The 12304-nt window shown below is 39.8% G+C and overlaps 1 protein-coding gene across 3 annotated transcripts in view; it reads right to left on the reverse strand.

The window, feature by feature from the left end:
- TTC39B (tetratricopeptide repeat domain 39B) overlaps nucleotides 1-12304 on the reverse strand; it is a 64920-nt gene that overhangs the window by 19949 nt on the left and 32667 nt on the right. For all 3 annotated transcript variants that reach the window (XM_017732888.1, XM_008632565.2, XM_017732886.1), the window contains 3 exons: nucleotides 5372-5476; nucleotides 2832-2963; nucleotides 912-988 (listed from right to left, as the gene is read on the reverse strand). In XM_017732888.1, coding sequence (XP_017588377.1) covers nucleotides 912-988; nucleotides 2832-2963; nucleotides 5372-5466 — 304 coding nt within the window. In that variant the 5' untranslated portion in view covers nucleotides 5467-5476. The remainder of the gene's footprint in view (nucleotides 1-911; nucleotides 989-2831; nucleotides 2964-5371; nucleotides 5477-12304) is intronic.

A 12304-nucleotide genomic window follows, 5' to 3' on the forward strand; every position in this document is an offset into this window, starting at 1 on the left:
CAAAACCTTGTCAGAGCTGACCTCAGTCTATGGCAAAAGCTACTTGAAATCCTGGTAGACGGTCTCCTGTACTTTTCATTGATTCCAAGCTTAATAGCCTACAGCAACTAAGTCTTTCAGCCCTCCTTCTATGTATTACAATAAACTTCTGTAGACGAATGCTAACCCTCACTGAGGTTTAGGCTTTTCCTACATCCACTGAGACATTATGAACAGGTTTTCACCCAGTCATGCTCAACAAACTGAAAGCCCCAGGCAGACTTTCTGTCTTCATGCAGCACTAAAGTACATTCGATTTAACACACATGACACGAGTTGCTCTGCACCCATGCTGCAAGACCAGCCACATGCACAAGGCTGCAGTATGTACAGTGCATACGTGGTGAGTTTGATGTGTCCAAGTATTAAAGAGGATTCTTGTGCCAGGTTAGAAAAAAATGCATACTTGATTCTGCCCGAATCAGAAATAGGAGATCAGCATTTTCAGAGCCATGAACAATGTACTGATACCATTTCCCAAAACACCTTAAGGCAAAACAGACAAGCACAAAACTTGTTAATATATTCAGATTCCAATGTAACTAATGACAAGGATGTATTCCTTCGCATCAATGATTCTTAAAATTTTGGGAGCTGTCTTAAGTCAAAAAAAAGAAATTTCTCTTCAGTCCTATAATGCATTTTGAAAGGCATTCCTTTCTTAATTCATGCATGCTCAGAGACCAAAAAAATTAGGCTGAGTTCTCCACTGAAGCTTTGCATTCAAATAAGGAAAAAAAAGATTATATACATGATTTGCATGTTTATTACTGTAAGACATTAGTCAAGTTACAGAGTTAAGCATATTTGTACACACTGGTAGGGGTAGTTTTGAGGTTTTTTTCACTTTTTAACTATTATAAACCACTTACCTTCACTCAACTGATCCACTGTCTGTTTAGAAACCAGATTGGACAAGGATTCCACCACTGTGCTTCTTTTCCTGAATCTAAATAAGTGTGCACGGACGAAAAGAAACCCATACATTTCAACACAAACCTGAATTTAATTATTGGAATTCTTAATAATTTCCTACCAAAATTTACAGAGATTCTTAGCAAAATGATCATTTGTCAACTGTTTAAATTCTTTCAGTAGTCTAAAGACTTGCATGCCTCTAGGCTAAAAAGCCTACCCAACATTAAATGCATGCTTGCAACTTCAATTAATTTACTTTAAATGTATGATAGCTTCAACCCCACTTCCACTCACTGCAGAGGTGTCTCTGATGCTGGGCAAGACACCTGAACTGGACTTCAAAGTTTTATAAATTGCTTTTTTCTGTTTCTTAAACTTGCACTCAGAATTAGAATGAAAAAATCATAAGGAGGACTGTTTTCAACATAAATGCTTCAGTATTTTATGGTGGTTTATGCCAGACAGAATGCCAAAACAATCACATACTTTACTTCCAAGAGATCTCAACTGTACATGGTTTAATTCCAAAAATTAAGTTTTGACAAAAAACTACAAACAACTCAGCCTTATGAAGAAGCTAGAGAAACAATTCTACATTTAGAAAATGAATGCACTCTGTAAGCCAGGGAGTCACTGATTATAAATACTAAGCATTAGCTTGTAATTTGTTTACACTACTCTTCACATTGACAATTGCGGGATCCTGACAACAAGATTATGACATTACAAGTTAACATAATGCATACAAGAAAACAGTCAATTAAGGTGCATGTAGTTCTGGTAATTCTTCACCTTTGAACATTTAGTTGCCTTCCTCTTGCATTTTTATGAGTTTTGCGACAGACTAGACCAGAGTACTTGTGAATTAAAGTTCGTATCCTGCAGAGATGAAATCCTGTATTGCGGCTGTCTAGACTACAGGGACATCTAATCTTCCGACACACCAAACAACATAGTTCAGATGAAACTGCAAATTGATAGCACACCTAAAAAAGATGCGGGAAGTGCAGACCCTTTCTCTTCTTAGATGGTATCTGAAAATGTTTTCTCATTTCCTTTTCTTTTTTTGCCATTGCTAAGATGATGATGTTAAATATCTAACATTTAGCAGTCATTTCTTGGGAGATCATTTGTGATAAAATATGGCCTAACCAATACGATGAAGAACCCATAAAGCAGAAGTAATTTCTATTTTTGTCAGAGGTTTTTTAAACACTTTAGCTTTCACAATCAATTTTCTAAGGTTTCTTTAATTAAAATAAATAATGATCACTAATAACTTTTATTTTCTATTCTATTTTATTGCTGTTCAAAGAAAGAGCAGAAGCAAAATGTTCGGTTCAGATAATTTCTGATGTGAATAACAGCTCTTTAATTTTAAGTAAGCTAAACACGTTTGTAACAACAATAAAAAAATTTATTTGGTTTTTGTAAGAAACATTAGTACAAGCTTAATTGTATGAGACTATTGGTTCAACCTTTGGAAACAACTTTTTAAAAAAGACTGTTTTCATGCTGAAAGGAAAAATTCAAAATATAGTCCTTTAAATTGTTGGAAAACAAAAAGTCACAGATGTCAATAGCTTAATAGTGTAATGTCAGGTTATGTGTAGGTCTACACAGCGAACCAACCATTTAATTAACTTTAGTGGCTACTAATATCCAGACACAACAAGTCTGTTGTTTCCACAATACTATGTGGAAAAATATCTTCACCAGTAGTAATTGCGTAGTGGGACTTACTCCACCTTTACAAATTTAGACCACTATCATACAGACAAGAGTCTGCTTTAAAAGCATACAGACAGCTGGGGTACCTCACAAAGAGTGCTTACTAGATTTAGCATCTCGTAACAGTCATTGCTTGGGCTTACCTTTGGCAGGTTTGCAAAGCCTCCTTCATTGTAGAAATTCCCACCTGTATATCCTGCTGTTCAAAGGTCATAGCAGCTTGCATAACTAAAATAGTACTGTATCCAAGTGCATGGTACATACTATCTTTGGACCTAGGGAAAACATGAATCTTATGTATTTAAGTGACACTTCACAAATTGCAATACAAAATTAAATGCAGAGGCACTTGTATTAATTTGTGAAAAGACAGAAGAATTAAGCAGGATAGTAACACACATGAGAATATAACCTAGTAATATCATCTTCCAATGGATGCTGCATGTCTGCCTCCACAGGATAGTGTCACAGCAAATTCCAGAAAATATCCCAATAGGGTTACACAAACATGTAAACTTAATTAATTACCATTTACAGTCCACTGGTATATCTATTTTTAATTTAGTTAAGCCTTGACATAAATAGTCGTTCACACGCTTTCACTTAATGTAAGGACATTTTTCTAACATTATTACGTGATCCAAAGACAAAATCGATATTTGTGTTATAAAAATGTCAGTACACACACATGCTCAGGTCTGCATAAAAACTACACTGAATTAGTTTGGCTTTCAGAATGTAATTATACCATTACAAAAAAAATTGTTGGAAAGGGCTTACGGAGGTCACATACAATTCCAGCAGCATTATTGCCTACTTTAGGTCAGGCAAACTCAGGTTTTGCCTAAGTTTCAAGAAGTTCAAGAAAATGAAGACTGCATACTCCTTTGGCAGTCTCTCTGGGTACTGTACTAGTAATGTATATTCTTCCAGTGTCCAGTTTGAACCTCTGAAGTCTCATTTTGTGGAGACCTAGGCTTGTTTTACCATCCGGCACTTTGGAGAAGGATGCCTCTGCAACTTTCCCTCAACAGATCCAGACTGCTGCTAGATTAATGCCCAACTCTCCTTTTTGTCAAACTGAACCAAAGCCATCTGAGTGAGCCATACATTCTAGATAAAACATACCTTCTAGATATGCTGCTAGCCCTCTATCAAATCATCTCAACATCTCAACATCAATCCTCAACATCTTTTCTTCCTTCTAAATCAAGGAGTCAACTACCAAACGCAAGACAGAAATCTTAAGCAGAGTCAAAGACAGACCTTTGGGCTATGTTTTTATTTCTCAGGTATATCAACACTCTATAATTTTTACATTATTTAAGGACTTAACTTTCAATAAAAGGCTATTTTTCAGTAAAACAATTGCATTTTTTTTTAAAGGCAGCTTTTTGTTTCTTTGCTAGGATAGGTCAACCTTTGTGATATACTAAATAATCTCAGAGTTAATTAGCAAACATCACTTGAAACAAATTATTTGCAGTACATAAAAACACTAATACAAAACAAGGGAGTTTTTTTGTTTTACAGTATATAAAAACACTAATACAAAACAAGGGAGTTTTTTGTTTTACAATGCAAAATGAAATATACAAAAAACATTTGGGCAATATGTGTGTGCATGTATCTAGCAATACACTCAGGCACAATCTTTGCATGTAGAACTTATTTTGCAATACTACCCAAAAATAGTTTTAGCATACACACAAGTGCAGGTGGCCCTTCTCAAAGCATTGTTCTGTTACAAATAACACTACACAATGCTCCAAAAAGAGAGCTTGAGTCTAACTATAGCTAATTTTAAAAGATGATACCCCTGCCTACCACATTCCTCACCTGAGCTCTCCACAGCACCAAAAGCAAACACTTGATAGCTGTGTCATCCTTCTGATGTTTCATTCAAAGCTGTTCTTGAACTTGCTCACACAACACCAACACATCACTCTTAATTCATTTTTACTAGCACTTAACTGCAGAGCAAGAATATTACTTCCCTCTATTAACACAGGCTACATATCCCTCTTGCCAACACATCCCTCAGTATCCTGTGGTTCTTTCAGACACAGACAGAAGAATGGTGGATGGGATTCAGATCCCAGTAAAGATCAGCCACTCAGACTGCCTCCCCACAAAGTCACAGATAAGACAGGTTTCACCTGTGAACCTCTCCGTATTCTTTATCCCTACATCTGCACTGCCATGCTTTTCTTCTCAGCGGAGGAAAGGCAACATGGGAACAAGCAGAATTAGTCAGAAGATTGAAAGATGAGCTTAGATAAACACCAGACTCAAACATAATATAAAACACAACAAAAAGAGTATTCTTTGGAATAAAGCTGGAGCTTTGTTCCAGCTTTTCTGTATTGTCAAAAGCAGTTTCATTGTAAAAATTATTTGATCAAAGATGCATTAAACAAGGTCTTGCTCCCCAGCTTTTCCCCTCTGCGTGACGAAAGACAGCTTGAATGATAAACTCTAACATAACAATTCAGTGCTTCATCAACAGTTTTTGAAATGGTTTTAATGACCCAAAAAAAAAATTTAAAAAACCCAAATATGGAGAAATGCTTTCGGAAAAAAGAGAATAAATTTAAACCACTATCTTCAGAGGCTTTAAATTAATCTTCAGGTACTAGATACTATCTGTTTACAACAACTTCAGCAAATAACAGAATCTCACCATGGACGAAGTAGTTCCAGCGCTTCAGAGAACTTATTGTTTAGAAACAAGTTCAGTGCCATTGAACATTCTTCCAAAGCACACTTGAGATCCATCTTGGATGCCCTAAAAAACAGATTCTTAGTTTACTTAAATTGTAAATATAAACAAGAAATAAAAACATATCCTTACTTTATGTAACACAGAAGGTCTTTTATAGTGATTTTGGTTTATTTCATTTTCAAAATTTAGCTTTTCAAAACCAAATCATATGCTTAACACTTTATCTATGTTACACAGGTACACTCTCTGCTTATTTAAATGATGTTTATGGCTTTGCCCTCCTATTCTTACCAGAAAAATTCTCAAAACTTATCAGTGTGTCCAAGCTCTCAATCTTTCCCATCAGTTCAAATGCTGTTCCAGACTGTATTCATATCAGAATCTCAAGAGAGGTGACAAGGTAATATTTTCATCCAAAAAAGCAGTAAACAGACACTCATTCAGAAAACAGGTATACTAAAAATAGTCCTGTCAGAAACCTGTAGATATATGCCTAAAGCTTTTGTTCGTCCTAATTCACATCAAGTAAAATCACTTGCACTCGTTTAAGCAGAAGCCGTCTCAACAAACCCACTCTTCGGCCAGTTCTGCCTGAAATACCCAGGAGCACTCACAAATTATTCCATGGGCCAAACTGGGGACAAACTGGACAATCATGGTAGTGATGTACAGCTAGAACTACACAGCCATCAATGTGCACAGCTGGATCTGCAAAAGATAATCTCTCTACAGCTTTAAAACAACAGGTTTAAACTAGATAATGGGCTTTATCCAAGTAAGGTTAAGCAGTGGTAAGCAACAGATCAGGTCAATGGGATAAATATTAAGTACTGACCAGAGGAGAAGAACTCTGAAGGAGGAATTTCAGAAGAGAACAACAGAGGAGTGCAGCTGCTCTAAATCTAACAGCAACACAAATACAAAACAAACAAAGAAAGAGGTGGACATGAAAATATGACTGGACAGGGGTTTTTTTGCCCTCCAAAGAACAGTGTTAAAAAATAAAAAAAGGCTCACTTATAAAGACCAGAAGTTTTTTTAAAACACTGAATTTTATTAGCTAATTCTACGAATACCATCTGCTAGTGAAAAAATGCCAAATAAGTATTTTTTAGCTAGATTTAAAGGCTTATTTTTTTTTCTAGTACACAAGCAAAGACCTGAGTTAGTCCCTTAATAACGCATCATCCCTACCCACTGCATGTTCCCATGCTTCTATATCTTCTTTTCACACTTGTATTTAACGAAACTCTTTCACTTCATCCATGCCTAGTTAGAGTACTCATTCCATTTGCTCTGCCTTTCCTGCTAGGAAGAATGGGTTAGTTGTTTTCAAAAGTTTTTCAAGAAGGTAAAAAAAAAAAGGGGGGGGAGGATTTTTCTTCTTTTAAAAACAAAATTGGCAGCAGATGTCTTTAGGAGCAAAACACCACCACCACCACAACACCAGTAAATGAAGTTCATATCTACCAGACAGCAAGAATGAGTTTTTATTCTTTCATATTTGCACACTACAACCTGTTTGTGACTAGCACTGAAGCAGTGGCCTGTTCCAAGTGGCTTCCCATACAAATGCCAGGGTCCATACCAAGGTGAGTGGAATCTTCAAAATTACAAAGGGCAAACGGCCCTTTTGGTCTCTCCCCCTTGCAGACATGTTTACTAACTTTGTGGTGGGCCAAGAGCTCTGTCAACTATGAGAACAGAAAAACCCCATGCGAGGCAATGTTCTGCTACACAGAGTATAGAGAGTTACGAATAGTCATCTGAAGTCCGAGAGGGAAGAGAATGGTAAGCAAGACATCTATAACAACAGAGTTCACAAAACAATCAGAGGGAAGGTGGATCACTGGTAACTACAGGTAATTTAACAACTTCTATGTTGTAAATCTGCACACTTCCTGTAACCAGAAACTGCTGGAACTTCCCATTGAAGGAAAAGCTAATCTTTATCCATTTAACACACTATGGATGTGATACCATTTTAGCTACAGTGTGGACAGTTGGCCATCAGGCTCCCAAATCCCATCATACCACCAGCTCTAGCATCACCACAGTACATATCAGTATTTGCATAATGATTCCATAAACAAGGTCTTAAAACAACCTGGCACCATGTCAAAACTATCTCTCCCTAGTTAAATGGGTCAGCAGCAGATCTCTCCAGCACCTGGCTATCACATTCTTCCCCTCTTTTACAGACTAGCTCCCCTGATGCTGCCTGTGTGTGACAAAAGCCTGCAGACAGGGCAAACATTATTCCTTAAGTCCATATATTGACTGTTCCCTGCATCAAGCACACTTATGAAGTTACTTTGCCACTTCAGATAGAAAACTTGGGAAGCTAATTTTCTCAAACTGTTATTTCTGGTAAGTGAATCATGTTCTCTACCAGCGTGTCTCATTCCTGTTTCATTACTCTTCACATACATTTTCTACTGTTTTCCTACATCCTGCAGCAGAGCAACTTAACCAGAAGGATTCATTTCAACTCAGACTCATAACTTGATACCAGAATAATCAGAAGAAAGGAGCGCACTGACTCAGAAGCAACTTGGCTATCTTTGCCGGCATTTCTGTGCAGAGGCTCAGAATAAGCACATTTCCTCTTCTACTCTCAAAACATCACAAACCAATTCTACAGCAAGTTACTAGACTGATGAACAGTTCAGTCAGTAATGCTGACTCACACTCTCTTTCTGACTCATGTAAGTTTCCTTCTATCTTACTTTTTTCCCTACCTCCACATAGTTTTCCTGGAACTGACAGGAACTTTAACATTTTATTCACATTAGATGAGCATATTCTTTAATTTACCCCAGAACAGTTTAAATTAACACTACTTCAGTGATATTATTATGGATTTAACACCTAGTGTTGTGGCTTAACTCCAGCCGACAGCCAAGTCCAGGCAGCCACTTGCTCACTCCCCTACCAGTGGGGTCAGGGAGAAAACTGGAAGGGTAAAAGCTAGGAAACTCATGAGTTGAGATAAAGACAGTTTAATAGGGAAATAAAAAGCCATGCACACAAGCAGAGCAAAACAAGGAACTAATTCACTGCTTCCCATGGGCAGGCAGGTGTTCAGCCATCTCCAGGAGAGCATGGGCCCCCATCACATGTAATGGGGACTTGAGAAGACAAATGTCATCACTCCAAATGTCCCCCCTTCCTCCTTCTTCCCCCCACTTTATATACATAGCATTATGTCATATGGTATAGAATATCCCTTTGGGGCCCAGTTTGGGTCACCTGTCCCTGCTGTGCCTCCTCCCAATATCCCACATACATGCAGTCTCCTCGCCAGTGTGGCAGTACAAAAAGCAGAAAGGGCCTTGGCTGTGTACAAGCCCGGCTCAACAATAACAAAAACAGCTCTATATTATCAACCCTACGTTCAGCACTAATTTGAAACACAGCCCCATACCAGCCACTGTGAAGAAGGTTAACTCTACCCCAGCCAAAGCTAACACTTATCCACCCCTTATTCCATACTCTTTACGTCACACCAGGTTTCACGCTTCCCAATATCCCATCACCTTCCCTACTTATCTGTTACAATAGATACACAGACATCACTCCCCTAGTCTGTGGAACACCTCAGTCAAATGTTCATAAAATGCCCACAAAAAAAAAAGTTTGTTGAATTCAGTCACTTTGGCCTTCATCCGTGGTAACACCTTTCCAGCCAGGCAGTGATGTCTTGCCACACTGTAGCAACCCAGATGGGTTTACCCCTAGGTTGCCAGTTATTCTGCTCCCACTGCTGCTAAGACCCCCACAGGGCCACCACCCATGAATCAGCACAGAGGTAAAAAAAAAGAATTGGCCATTTCTCTCGTTCAGCAATGTCTAAGGCCAACCGGACGGCTTTCATTTCTGTGAACTGACTCAATTCATGTTCCCCTCCAGCAATTTCTGTGACTTGTCATAGAGGACTCTATACAGCTACTTTCCCACAAGACAGAAGGATTCATCAGTAAACAAGGCATGTTGCTTCTCAAGTTTCTGAGAATTTATTATATAGTGGGGCCTCTTCAGCACATGTCTGGTGACATTCCAAAAATCTCTGCCTTCTGGCCAGTCCATGATCAATTCTAAATTTCCTGGACAACAAGGGTTTCCTATCCAAACTCCTTATATGATCAGCACAAGCCCTTCACTCCATCTAGCATCTGCTACATGATTTATAGAGGAGACCCTCCCTTTGCCCATCCAATTCAACACAGGTAACCGTGGTGCCAGAAGTTGTATTTCAGTACCAATCATCTCCGAAGTGGCTCTGACACCTTGAAAGCTCCTTTTCAGTTAGAGCACAGTGGGCTTCAGATCCTCTGTATGCTCAGCTCCAAAAACCTAGAGGTCAGCCTCAAGACTCCCCTGGTGCTTTCTGCCAGAGGTTCCAGGTAGGTCCACTCTCTCCAGCCGCAATAAAAAGCACAAGTTTTACATCTCGCCCAAGGGCTACAGTGTGAACTATCTCCTACTTGATTCGTTCAAAGGCTTGTTGCAGCTCAGGGCCCTATTTGAAATCATTCTTCTTCCAGGTCACTTGATATATAGGGCTTAAAATCAGACTGCAATTTGGAATGTGCATTCTCCAAAATCCTACAACACCTAAAAATGCTTGTGTTTTCTTCTTGTTAGTTGGTGGGGACATCACTGTTATCTTATTCATAACATCCATTGGGATCTGACAGTGTCCATCTTGACATCTGATTCCTAAAAGCTGGATTTCCTGTGTAGGTCCCTTTAGCTTAATCTTGTTTTATGGCAAAACCAGCTTTGGATTATTTGCTTTCTTTTCTCAAAAACCTCTTCTGCTGAATTTCCTCATGAAATGGTATTAATACATTGCAAGTGTTCCAGAGCTTCACCTTGTTCCAGCACAGTCTTGATCAGTCCGTGGCAGATGATACGGCTGTGTTTCCTTCCCATGAGCAGTCGATTCCAGGTACTACTAGACACAGGTGCAAATAAAAGCAAACTGTGGCCTACACTCTGCTGCCAAAGGGATTGAGAAAAACACAAGAGTGTCAATTGCGGCACCACTTGGCTGCCTTTGATTCCGGCTGTTATTGAAGTTCCAGCATGTCCAGTACAGCAGGACTCAGAGGTGGTGTGACTTCATTCAGGCCACAACAGTTTACTGTCAGCCTTCATTCTCCATAGGACTTTCACACTGGCCAAATGGGGCTGTTAAAGCATAAGCAAGTCCTTCTGATCACTCATCAGCTCTCTAGGCGACAAATTAGCATATAAATGGGAATTAGAGAGTCTATGTTGGTGAAATACTGCTTCTGGTGCACTGTTGTGGTAGCAATTGGCACCTGCTGTTCTTCAACCCCAGAACAAAAGGGACATCTGAAATATCCTCCATCTCCAGGACAGGTATGCTGGAAGCCCACTAACAGCCTTTCGAATCCTTGAGATATTCCCTCTCCTGAGATAGTCTATGCCAAGGATGCACAAAGCCTCTGGTCCCGTCAAGACAGGGTACTTCTGCCATTCATTCTGATCAGGTTAATCTCAGCCTCCAATACAGTCAGCTGTTTAGATCTCCCTGTCACTCCAGAAATCCAAATGGATTCCATCCCCACATAGCTTGATGACATTAGGGTACACTGTGCACCAGTGTCTCCTAAAGCCTTGTACTCCTGTGGGGCTGCTGTGCCAGGCCATCAAATCCACACAGTCCAATAAACCTGGTTGTTCCTCTCCTCCCCCCACATGGAGGCAGGGCCCTTCTAATACTGGTCACAAGGTTCTCCACTAATATCTTGCAAAAATGGAACTTCTCTCCATCTGTTACAATCTGATTTAAACCCAGAAGAGCAAAAAAACCTAAGTCTCTGCGTATAAAATGGAAAGAACTTTCAAGGTTCGAAATATACCCAAAAAACATGATTAAAACCAAACAAGGTTAGATGTTGGTGCCAAAAAATTGATATATTTTATTTAGTAGTAAGGGAGGCAAAGAGAAAGAAAGAGAAAAGAAAGAAAAAAAGAAATAGAAAAACGAGTTGTGCGTGGGTGATGGGGGGACAGAAAGAGAGTGACAGAGGTTAGGCAGAAGAATAACACCCTTCTGCGAGTCCCAAGGACGTCTCGTTGATCCCCTCCATCTGGTCTTGGTGGTGATGGTCCCTTGCTGCTGCGCCATGACATGCCGGAAAGTATAGAATCCCATGGATTAATATACTTTTGGCCAGGTGGGAACACCCACATGCCTCCCTTGCAGGGGGGGCCAGTTTGACACCTGCAAGACTCTGGATCTATTGCATCATGCTGCAGCGCTCTGGCGCAGTGTCTGGGGACCCCTTGGGGGGCCTTTTATGGGTCATGTCACCCCCTCTGTCCTTCATGTGGGTGCAGCTTCTCCCCAGGTGAAGGGGCCCCTCAGCTGGGCTGGTCTGCACAGCAGAGGATGGGAGTTCACTGCCTCTCACCTGAGGCTCTCCATCACAGCCAAAGCCTCTCTTCCCCCCCACCCTTTGAGGTGAGGGTCTGTTTGAACCTGGCAGATGATAGCCCTGGGGCTGTTGTCTCCACTCCGAAGGTGTTAAGCATTTCTCTGTGAACATATTCCTCTTCCCCAGCTCTGAGTTGTTACTTCATCTGATCTTCATCAGCGAGCAGTGTAGGGCCTCGTTCAGGGTATGGTGGTCTTCTCTGCAGCTTTTGCAATACAGTTTTGCTATAATAGGCAGAAGTTCTTCATGAAAATGTTCAATTCATAAACGATAACATTTCAGTCTCTGACACCATGGAGTCAGTAGTATGATTGGACTTTTCATTCTGCCTGAAAAAGTGTTCATGGGAGACTGAAACAGCAACTTCCCTGGAAAAACTCCTAATTATGGTTGTTTTTCCCTGCAATTCCTGCACCCG

Source organism: Corvus brachyrhynchos, unplaced genomic scaffold (assembly GCF_000691975.1).
Source record: "Corvus brachyrhynchos isolate BGI_N302 unplaced genomic scaffold, ASM69197v1 scaffold194, whole genome shotgun sequence".
Classification (NCBI taxonomy): Eukaryota; Metazoa; Chordata; class Aves; order Passeriformes; family Corvidae; genus Corvus; species Corvus brachyrhynchos.